An 11,204-nucleotide genomic window follows, 5' to 3' on the forward strand; every position below is an offset into this window, starting at 1 on the left:
CAGCCACGTATGTAATCAGATAAAGGAATATGGAAGCTTGCAACCAGGTGGGGAGGCCAGATACATTGCATGTCTGCTTCTGAAGTCAGAAGAACATTCCCACAAGTTGATGGGCTTGTCTCACCTCAGTGGTTTGGTTGGGGAGAGAAGCATGTAAAACACACTCAGAGATAAGCACACATTCTCCACATATGTGGTGGTGCTGAGTGGCAGGACCTTTTGTGTCTCCACTGAACTCAATGCCTCCAGGTCACAGGGCAACAGCCTCTAGCTAAGCCTGGGTGATTGGACCTGATAGTCTTTTTTTTTTTTTTTTTTGGTAATATTTCTTTATTTATTTGGCTGCGCCAGGTCTTAATTGTGGCAGGTGGGACCTTTAGTTGTAGCATGAAGGATCTCATTCCCCAACCAAGTATTGAACCTGGGCCCCTTGCATGGGGAGTGCAAAGTTTTAGCCCCAGAGCCACAAGGGAATTCCCCGGACAGCCTTTTCTCAAAGGAAAGTGGAGCAGAACATGAGAGAACCGCAAGGGAGATCTTCAGAGGGACAAGTGAGAATGAAAAAGAAGGGGTTGCAGAGTTGACAGACTCGAAGCACGCCCCCGGAGCTATCCCCTGTTCCCTGGTCAGTTGAGCAAGGCCAAAGCCACAGCCCTCATGGGCACCTTCCTGAAGTGACTCCAAGCACCTCTTATTTTTGTATGTAATAAGGATCACATTGTGGCTCAGCTGGTAAGGAATCTGCCTGCAATGCGGGAGACCTGGGTTCGATTTTTGGGTTGGGAAGATCCTCTGGAGAAGGGAAAGGCTACCCACTCCAGTATTCTGGCCTGGAGAATTCCATGGACTGTATAGTCCATGGGGTCGCAAGAGTCGAACACGACTGAGCGACTTTCATTACTATACACATTTATGCTTTTTCTATTAATCGAGTTCTAATAATAACCTCAAAGACTTCTCCACCCAGAAGGATTTTTTTTTAACTATTTAGAGCCTGTGCTTACAGGACACAGAAATATACACTGAAATATTTCAGCATATGAACACATTTTTGTTACGGACAAGAATGACAGGGTCATCGACATCACCCATAAAGCATTAAAATATATGAAATTAAAAATTCTATGACAAGAGTGCCATGGGAATAGGAGTTCAAAGAAATATGGAATGTAAATTTTCTAGCTGTTAAAATTCCAAATATCTGGGTTTTTAAAATGGATAATGGCAGGAATCAATTCATTATGGCATACAGATTCCCATGTTTATATTTAAAAAGTAATTGATCAGTTTCACTTTTAAATTTTATTTATTTTTGGCTGTGCTGGGTCTCCGTTGCCATGCAGGCTTCCCTCTAGCTGTGTTGCACGGGCATCTCACTGCGGCGGCTTCTCTTGCTGCAGAGCACAGGCTCTAGGGCACGTGGACTCAGTAGCTGTGGTTCTGGGCTTAAAGCACAGGCTCAATAGTTAAGGCACATGGACCTAGTTGCTCCACAGTATGTGGGATCTTCCTGGACCAGGGAGCAAACCCATAGTTCCTGCACTGACAGGTGGGTTCTTTGCCACTGAGCACCTAGGGAAGCTCTGTCATTTTATTTTTAAATGTCACGCATATGTTTGTGCTCAGTCGTGTCCAGCTCTTTGCGACTCCATGGACCGTAGCCCTCCAGGCTCCTCTGTCCATGGGATTCTCTAGGCAAAAATTCTGGAGTGGATAGCTATTTCCTTCTCCAGGGGACCTTCCCAACCCAGGAATCAAACCCATGTCTCTTGTGTCTCCTGCATTGCCGGGCAGATTCTTTACCACTGAGTTACCTGGGAAGCCCTTTTAAATATCACTGAATATTTAAGGAAATAAATCAGACACCTCCATTGCAACTTCTATTGCAACTGCTTAAACTTGTGATGAAAATGTTAACTATCCAGTTAAAATGTGCACAGGGGCTTCTTCCGGGGACAGCATCTAGAGGCATTCAGGATGGTGCAGCATCTGACATACCACTGTAGGCTGTGCTACAATACAACCTCTAACAAAACCAAGCTGTCCTGAACCCCTGGTAATAGAATTGTTCACACTTATACCAAGAAGGTTGGGAAAACAACAAAATCCACAATGTGGTGTGTGCCCGGGCCAACTTAGAGGCGTTCATGCTGTGAGACCTCAAGCTCTCATGAGGTTGTCTGAAACGAAGAAATACGTCAGCTGAGCCTATGGTGGTTCCACGTGTACTAAATGTGTCCGTGACAGGATCAGGCACGCTTTCCTTACTGAGGAGCAGAAGATCATTGTGAGAGTATTGAAAGCCTAAGCACAGAGTCAGAAAGCTAAATAAAAATGAAGCATTTTTGAGTAATAAAAAGAAGTGTGCACAGGGGTAGATGGTATTTTGGAAATTGACTAAAATTCATTAATGGGGTGGGAAACCAAACCTGTGACTCCTGCTGTCCTGGTCCCGGGCGTCCTTGTGTTGGAGGCCACCTTGCTCAGCCCCTGGCTGAGCCACTCATGCTGTTGCTTCCAGGTGCTTCAAGCTGGCATGCCGGGCCGTGGGTGTCCACCCGCCCCTGGAGCTGTCCCACTACCAGATCAAGTTTGCAGCCACCTCCTTGTACGACACATCTGTGGCCACCCTGTACGTCATCAACTCCCACCTGAGCATGAACTCACTGACCCACTCCGTGCCCCGCATTGGCTCGGAGGACGCTTTTCCTGTAGGGCCCACGTCTTTTGAGTTCCTGCTGCCCCCAGATTCGCCCATCACCATCTCACCCTTGGTGGGCACCGTGTGGCCAGGAAAGGTAGGTGTGAGCCCCACAGGTGGGCTGTGGTGGGGGGCAGGGCCTGGCTCTGCCCACCCTGGACCTCGGTGTTTCCAACCAGACAACAGATAGTAGAGATCAACCTGGATCCTCATCAGAGCTGAGTGGGCCCTCCTGCCCTCTACCCAGTCCAGCCTGGTCCCAGAGGCAGGGCACCCAAAGACAGCTGACTCCACAGGCCCCTGGCAGGGGGCTCCATCAGTTCAGACCAAGCGAGGGTGTGCAGCCCTGGATGTCACAGCAGATGGTCACAGAGGCTGCGCAGCACCTGGTCAACAGGAGCAGAGGATTTTCACCTCTGCTTCTCCTGATGAAACAGAAAGAGCCAGACCTCAAGGCAGGGACTCCCTGGGGCCCTCACAGCATCTCTGAGCTTTACTTCCATGCCTTCATATGTGGGGGTGACAGGCACTGTGAGGGGACTGAGTGAGGATGGGCAGGGACATGCAGGCCCTGCAGTCACAGAAACTCATCATAGTAAAGTGAGCAAATTAGGCTTAAGAAATGGTTCTCTTCTCCAAGGGGGTTACTGCAGCTGTTAAGAGCTTCCCCCTCACTCCCTTGCTGTACAGGGCATGGGGGAGGCTATGGTGAGGGAGCCCTTGTGGGGCCCAGGGTCATCCTGGGGTTGGGCTGCCATTCCCCTCGTGGGGACAGATGGCGGTGCAGGGACCACCCCCAGGTCTCAGAGCCTGAACATGAACCTTCCCTTCTCACTCATGCCCTGTGGGCTGCTACCCACTGCAGGCAGTGTGCCAGGTCCATCGCAGGGACCCTCCCCCTACATGGTGAGAGGGGCCTGGTGATCATGCCTGCAGCCACCCAGCTTACAGGGACAGAGATCAGACAGGACCTCCCTGATGGGGAGGACCCCAACATGTCCGAGAGCATGAACCTTTCCCCCCACAGAGGTGCCTGGTCCGAGTGGCCTTCCGGCCAGTGCTGCCCAGCGACCTGATCCACCAGGAGGCCTTCCAGGCCCTGAGCAGAAAAGCTGAGATCAAATCGGTGCATGGTGGGGAGGGGCCCAGGGGGGCTGGGGGCTGCCCACTTTGCGCGAGGCCCTTGCACAAAGGCTTGGGAACAAACACCCTCACCCCGCCTTGAGGTTGGGGGCACCCAGGGTTGCGCGGCAGGCGCCCTGGGAGCACTTTACAGAGCACTAGGTGTGTTTTAAGAGGTTAGCACTTTTTCTTGGCAAAGCCCCTCCCTCCTCTCTTGAGAGCATCACCAGGCAGGGAAGAGCCCCAGATCCTGGTCCACCAGGGTGGTCTGGGAGGGTAGGCCAGGTCCTCTGCACTGCTCAGCAGGGGCTTGTGCTTACAGTGAAGGGGAACAGACAAAATATCAAAGGGCCTGTAACCTGAGGGAGTTCAGGCCTGAAGAAGCAGCTGCCCCAGGCTCCTGCCCAGAAGGGGCATCCGATACAGCTAGGCAGTCATGGCCCAGAGCCCCGCCCACCTGCTGTTGCCCTGCAGATGCAGGGGCCCCCAGCGGTTACTCCTCAGCATCCAAGCACCCCTGCTATCACAGCACACACTGAAGGAAGGGGCACATGCCTTCAGCCTGCCAGAGGGCAGCGAGGCATGCGGGCAGGGCACAAGGGTGAGAACCCCCGTTTCGGCCAGCCCTCTGCCTCACCTTGTGCCTCCCCTTCCTAACGTGGAAGACAGACACTGGGGGTGGTGCATGAGCCCACAGGGGTCTCCACACCTGTCATCGGTCACCCTTGAGCTGCTTGGGGTCTGGGTCCTGGGTTCCTGCCCTGGACAGTCTGCCAGCCCAGCAGAGTCCCAAGGGCAACACCACAGCCAGCCTCCCCCTGGCAGTCCCAAAAGGAGACGGTCACCCAGAGGAAGGACCAGCGGAGACCATCTTTCTCCATGCTGCGGCTGCAGAACCAAGACCGGCTGCTCCAGGCCTCAGCCTCCCAGCCCCCGGAGGTGCAGAAGGAGGACCTCGCATCCAGGTGGGTCTGAGAGAAGGTTGCCCCCACTTCCTGCCCCACAGAGATGTCCCCGTATGCTCCAGGGCTTTATGACTGCAAGTTGAGTGCGGCTGGCTTCAGGCACAGCTGGAACCAGGAGCTGCCTTGAGGCCCCTCAGGTTCTGCTGTCCTGGGTATCTGCTCCCCTCAGTTCCCCTGGGCCCAGGGCCCCTGAGAAAAGTTTCAGTCCAGGGGCTGGAGGACGCTGAGCCCCTGACTCCCATGTTCCCAGCTCAGCAGCCCAGCTCCCCAGCTGCCACGTGAGCTCCGGGCAGCTCTGACAGGCTTGAGGCACTTGTCAGCCCTGGACCCTTGGTGTGGCCCCAGGAACTCAGTTGTCTGGTGGTGCCTGATGGGTACCCTGGGAGAGGAGAGGCCCCCACAGGGACCAGGGAAGGGATGCAAAAACCAGACCAAGTCTGGCTGCAAAAGTCAGACAAAACTGTGACAACTACAGCCTGGGCCACAGCGCGGCCCCCAGGCTGCCACTCCCACTGCCCCGTACCCTCTGGCCCAGGGCCCTGGGAAGCAGGTGTGGCCTTACAGAGCCCTCCATGGAGGGCAGGGCACAGCCTCCTGGGTGCTGGGGGCAGTGTGGGACAGGGCATGAGTGCACCTTGCCGATTCTGTTCCAGCTCTCAAGAGTACCAGTCGGCACAGGCCTCCCTGACCAGGTCTTTCCAGGGGAAGTTTGACAAGTTTGTGGTTCCCTGTGTTGTTGCTAGTGGTGACACCAAAGACCGGAAGGGGACAGAACCGCTGAGCTTCAGGTGCAGTGCTCTGGGCAGGGGGACGGGGTGGTCATCTCCCTGCCAACAGCCACCCAGATCCCAGTGGGGCTGGCTCAGGGTCTGGCTGGGAGGGCAGGGCACATGGTCCCTGCCCTGCCCTCAGCAAATCCCCGCCGTTCCCAGTCCCCACAACACGCTGTACCTGGAGCTGTGGTGTCCAGCGGTGGCGCCATCTATCGTGGTGACGTCTGACAAAGGCAAGACCATCATTAACTTCGGCGACATCGCTGCAGGTGTGTCCTGATCGGAGCCCAGCCCCCATGCACACCCCCACCCATCGGAGCCCAGCCCCCATGTACACCCCTTTTCACCTGGGCTCCCACACCCACCCCCAGGCCTGGGGCTGTGACCTGACCCCCCATTTCAGGACACCGGGGCATAAAGAAGGTCTCCATCCAGAACATCTCCCCTGAGGATCTCGACGTATCCTGCCCACGCCGCCCAGGCAGATTGTAGCAGGGGCGAGGGGGGCGGGGTGGAGAGAAGGGGACTGTGAAGGGCTGAGGCCCCATTCTCACCCCCTCCTTGACGCTGGGCCCTCAGCTGGAGTACTCCGTGCTGAACCCCGATGGCCCCTTCGTCCTGCTGAACCCCACCATCAGGTTACCCTCCGGCGAGACCCAGGTCCTAGATCTGTCCTTCTCCCCACGTGAGAGTGTCCTGGTGAGTCCCAGCCCACCCGAGCTCCATTGCAGCCCTATTCCCTGCTCTGCATGCCGTCCAGCACTCTGGGCCTGGGAGCCACTGGTCCTCCTGGGCCCTGGCCTCTCGCTGGAAGGAAGAGGAGGTGGCGGCCAGGGAGCTCCCAGCTATCTCAGGTCCCCCATGCTCTGACCCAGCTGCTCCAAGACAGAGCTCCCACACCTGCCTCTGCCAGGTCTTTTTCACGCTAAGGGACGTGGTCTCTGCAGGCCCAAGAAACACTGGACATCATCACCAAGAAAGGCACGCTCTCCCTGGCCCTCATGGGCACAGGTGTGGCGTCCACAATCACATGCTCCATTGAAGGTGATGTCCTCAACATGGGCTACGTGATCGCCAGAGAGTCTGTCTCCTTGGGCTTCAAGGTAAAGCATGTGGCGGGGCCTGGTGCCTCCCATCCCCTGGGAGAGGTTCCCGGGAGGGGTCCACTCTGCCTCAGTCACAGAGCCAGCAAAGCCACAGGCCTCTCCGATCCACCCCCTCCCCCACCACCCCCAGCAGCTGTCACTCCACTGGCCCCTCCAGCCAGTGGGGAGGGGGTGCCAAGGACGTCCCTCCCTCCACCCCTCCGCTGCTGGCCAGGCTTTCTCACTGCTTCCATCTTTCTGCCCCAGGGCCTCTGCATGGGATATGCCTGGGCCATCCCCCACAAGGGGTCATGTGGGCTCCTACCCCCACGCAGGCAGGCAGGCCTGGCTTTTTCTGCTCCCCCACATCTGAGGCGGCCTTGGGCTGAAGGTGCCAATGGGATCCCTGCTTCTTTACTTAGCTTAGTCCAGGTTCTGACAGCAGACCCCAGGGCCCGAATCCATGGGATATTTTACAGAGGGATGCAGCGTTCTCCTGGGAAGAGGGGGAGGCAAGAGAGAACTGGGGTGGGATGCTGGTTCAGCTGAAGGCTAGCCTGAGCTTGACGGGGCAGGAGGGGGCTAAGACCTGGCAGCAGTGGCCTGCTCCCCGGCTGGCCAGCCCACCTGCCCCAGTGACCTGGCTCTGCTCCCTGCAGCTGCAGAACAACTCCCTGCTGCCCATCAAGTTCTCCATGCAGCTGGACAGCCTCTCCTCCAGGAGCAGAGACCAGCACCACCTGCCACAGTTCCTGGCCTCACCTGACCAGAGGACGGAAGTTGTGGGTGAGCTGGCCAGCTGGGGAGACCGTGTGGGCCATGGAAGGGGGGTGGCCAGGGGGTGCTGGGCGCTGCAGGGGGATCCGGACCAGCCTGGCCACCTTGCCCCCAGGCACGCAGAACTACAGTGGCCAGAGTGTGTTCAGTGTGGTCCCGGTCGAGGGCATCATGGAGCCTGGCAAGGCTCAGGACTTCACTGTGACCTTCAGCCCAGACCACGAAAGCCTGTACTTCTCTGACCGGCTGCAGGTCGTGCTCTTTGAAAAGGCAGGACTCTGACCCAGCCTGGACCCCTCCTCCCCACCCACACATCCACTTGTCCAAGCCCTCCGGCTGCCTGAGCGGCCCCACACTGGAGCTTGGTGCCTGGGGGAGCTCCACATCAGGTTGAGGGTCATCAGGTGGAGAGACCAACGGTCTGGGGTCCCACAGGCCCACATCACAGCCCCACCCCCTCCCAGAGCCCCACACGCAGGGTCACAAACCGCTGTGCTCCTGCCCCCAGAAAGTGTCCCACCACATCCTCCTGAAGGGTGCAGCCCGCGAGCACATGATGTTCGTGGAGGGTGGAGACCCCCTGGATGTGCCTGTGGAGTCCCTGACCGTGATCCCTGCCTTTGACCTGGAGCACAGAGAGGGTGAGCCCTCTGAGGGCAGAGAGCCCCGAGGTGGGCAGGGTGGCAGAAGAGGACCCTTGGCCCTTGGAGTCTGCAGGGAGGGCAGGCATTCCTGGCCCATCGCCCACAGGTGGGGGCAAGGCTAGTGGGCCAGCCCTGCTCAGAGGATCCCTATCTGACCCCGGGCACCCCCGCACTCCCTCCGTGGTACCCCCACCCCCAAGACCTCCACCAGGCCCTCCCTCTCCAGAAGCTGAGGAGCTAAAGCCCATCCTGGTGACCCTGGACTACGTGCAGCTGGACCCAGACACCCAGGCCCCACCTGCCACCCGAGAACTTCAGGTGGGCTGCATCCGGACTACCCAGCTGTCCGCAAAGAAGGTGACCACAGCACTGCCCTGGCCTCCCTGGTACTTGTGCAGCCACCACTGCCCAGGCAGCTCGGGCCTCTGCTGGCCTTGCCTGTCTGTAGTTGAGGGGTGGGCAGCCTGCCGGTCAGGGCCGGGGGCAGGGTTGCTGGTTCCCAGGAGCTGTGCCTGCCCGCCTGCCCGCTGACAGCACCAATGTCTGCAGACTGTTGAGTTCAGCATGGACAACATCGCAGCCCTGCAGCACAAGGGCTTCACCATTGAGCCCTCCAAAGGCTCTGTAGAGCGCGGCCAGACCAAGGCCATCAGCATCTCCTGGACGCCACCCATCGATTTTGATGTGGGTGCCTGGGAGCCCTTCCCCCCAGGAGAGGGCTGGGGGGCCTCAGTGGGTGAGGTGGGCAGTGCCGCCAAGAGAAAACACGTGCCTGCTGCGCCCCCTGACTGAGGATCCCCCTCTGTTCCCACCTCTCCCCTTCCAGCCGGACCACCCACTCATGGCATCGGCCCTGCTGCAGCTCAGGGGGGATGTGAAGGAGACCTACAAGGTCCTCTTTGTAGCCCAGGTGGTGACCGGCCCCTGAGGCCACAGGAGTCTCTCCACAGAGCCCCCTGATCTTCCTGCCACCCTCGAAGCCTTCCCATGGTCTGTGGAACAGGCCAAACCACCCAGGGACCTGGGACCTGGGCAGTTTCAAAAGGGCAGCCTCCTGCATGGCCCCCTAGGGCACTCCTGCTGTCCTGTCCCAGCCCCACGTCAGAACCAGCCAAGAGGCCAGTCCTGACCACAGCCTGCTCCCAGCCTGAGCCCTGAGGGTCCCCAGCCCTACCAGCACCCACCCAGCCTTTCAAGGTCCTCGTGGGTAACAGCTGCCCCTCCAGACCTGTCAATAAACCCTGTGTGAATCTGTGCCTCCATGCCTGCAAGTGTGGGCTGCAGTGAGCAGGTGGGCCCATGGGGAGGAACCCTGGGGGGCTGCCCCTGCCCACACACACAAGTCAGCCCCAAAAGCAATGAACTCAGCCTGGACAACTAAAGGGGCTTCCTAAGCCCTAGGGAAATGGCTGGAGGCGGGTAGGGGTGGAGTTGAGGTCAACCCACACCTGGAGAGGCTGGCGAGTGTGGGGGGGTACTGCAGACTCCAAAGCCCCTTAGCCCCCTGCTTTCCCGAGTCCCTGAGGCCCAAGCAAGGAGTGAGCCCTCACTGCATCCTCCCTCACGGCCCAGTCAGGGTCCAGGGGGAGGCCCACCTGTCAGTTTGGTTTCCCACTGTTCTGAAGTGAGTCCAGGCTCAGCCTTCTGGGTCCTGACCAGCTCTTCAAGGGAGAAGCCCCCTCTCCCAGCCCTTGAGACCTTGCGGGGAGCTCAGAACGGTGCCTGCACCAGCCCCTGCCTTCTAAAGAGTGGCAGGGTAGACACTGTCCCCACAGAGCTCACCCAGCCAGGCCCCCTGTGTACAGCGCAGAATGTCCAGCCTGTGCCAGCCCTAGGAGACCAAATGCAGCCTTCCCTGGCAGGAGTGGAGGGCCAGCTGCATCCAGGACTTCTGGGCACAGGCCTCAGGACACCAGCCTGGAGTCTTCACCCTACTTCCTCGGTGCCCTTGGCATCTGGAAGTCTGCCCTCTCCCTAACCCTCAGCCCACAACAGTGGCTGCAGAGCAGCCTTTTGTGGGACTTCTGTCCAGTGGGAAGACCCTCACCAGGCTGCTGCTCACCAGATGGGAGAGAAACCCAGGTCCTGCAGCCAGATCAGGCCCCAGAGGAGTCCTCCCTACAGGGCACTGCCCCACCTCCTCCTTGGGTAGGCCCCTCTCTTCTAAACGCTGGCCTGGCTCTTGGGGTTTAGAACCAGTGGGCCTTGGCACATACTGGCCCAAGTCCTGCCTGCACTCCTGCATGCTGGCTGCACTTCTGCCCATCCTTCTCCTTCCCACTCCTGAGTCAGGAGCCTGGCTGGAGCAGGGTGAGCTGGGGGCCACCATAGAGCCCGGAGGTGCGGGACAGCTTCAGGACAGAGCCTAGGCAGAGATCATGCAACGGGCCTAGCAAGTGCAGACAGGATAGAGTCAAGCTGAGGAGCTGAAAATGAAAGTCGCTCAGTTGTGTCCGACTCTTTGCAACCCCATGGACTATACAGTCCATGGACTTCTCCAGGCCACAATACTGGAGTGGGTAGACTTTCCCTTCTCCAAGGGATCTTCCCAACACAGGGATCGAAGCCAGGTCTCCCACATTGCAGGCAGATTCTTTACCAGCTGAGCCACAAAGGAAGCCCAAAAATACTGGACTGGGTAGCCTATCCCTTCGCCAAAGGATCTTCCCTACCCAGGGATCGAACCAGGGTCTCCTGCATTGGAGGCGAATTCTTTACTAACTGAGCAATCAGGGAAGCCCAAGCAGAGGAGGCCCTGCCCTCAAAGAGCTGCAGTCAGTTCCCCTCCTCCTCCAGGACGTTTGAATTGCAATGAAGAAAGACACGCAGGGCAGCTTCCTCTCCCTCCCTCCCCAGACAAGGCCCCTGGCCATGCAGACCAATTCCCTTAGCCTGACCACCCGACGACGGATGAGCAGAGGGCAGCGAGCAGCAAGCGTGCACAATTAATGTCGCGCTCTTCCCTGGTGGCTCAGACAGTAAAGCGTCTGCCTACAATGCGGGAGACCCGGGTTTGATCCCTGGGTTAGGAAGATCCCCTGGAGAAGGAAACAGCAACCCACTCCAGTACTCTTGCCTGGAAAATCCCATGGACGGAGGATCCTGGTACGCTACCGTCCATGGGGTAGCAAAGAGCC

The 11,204-nt window shown here is 58.2% G+C and overlaps 1 protein-coding gene across 1 annotated transcript in view; it reads left to right on the plus strand.

Moving 5' to 3' along the window:
- Positions 1-8,995, plus strand: part of CFAP74 (cilia and flagella associated protein 74) — a 56,953-nt gene extending 47,958 nt beyond the window's left edge. The window contains exons 26-39 of the mRNA XM_052654089.1: positions 2,522-2,798; positions 3,729-3,827; positions 4,649-4,788; positions 5,442-5,576; positions 5,721-5,830; positions 5,965-6,020; positions 6,141-6,260; positions 6,509-6,664; positions 7,306-7,432; positions 7,539-7,693; positions 7,932-8,064; positions 8,294-8,424; positions 8,617-8,751; positions 8,894-8,995. Of these exons, the coding sequence (XP_052510049.1) occupies positions 2,522-2,798; positions 3,729-3,827; positions 4,649-4,788; positions 5,442-5,576; positions 5,721-5,830; positions 5,965-6,020; positions 6,141-6,260; positions 6,509-6,664; positions 7,306-7,432; positions 7,539-7,693; positions 7,932-8,064; positions 8,294-8,424; positions 8,617-8,751; positions 8,894-8,995 (1,876 nt within the window). The remainder of the gene's footprint in view (positions 1-2,521; positions 2,799-3,728; positions 3,828-4,648; positions 4,789-5,441; positions 5,577-5,720; positions 5,831-5,964; positions 6,021-6,140; positions 6,261-6,508; positions 6,665-7,305; positions 7,433-7,538; positions 7,694-7,931; positions 8,065-8,293; positions 8,425-8,616; positions 8,752-8,893) is intronic.
- The last annotated feature ends 2,209 nt before the right edge of the window (positions 8,996-11,204 follow it).

The sequence above is a fragment of the Budorcas taxicolor genome, chromosome 16 (genome assembly GCF_023091745.1).
Source record: "Budorcas taxicolor isolate Tak-1 chromosome 16, Takin1.1, whole genome shotgun sequence".
In the NCBI taxonomy this organism is placed as follows: domain Eukaryota; kingdom Metazoa; phylum Chordata; class Mammalia; order Artiodactyla; family Bovidae; genus Budorcas; species Budorcas taxicolor.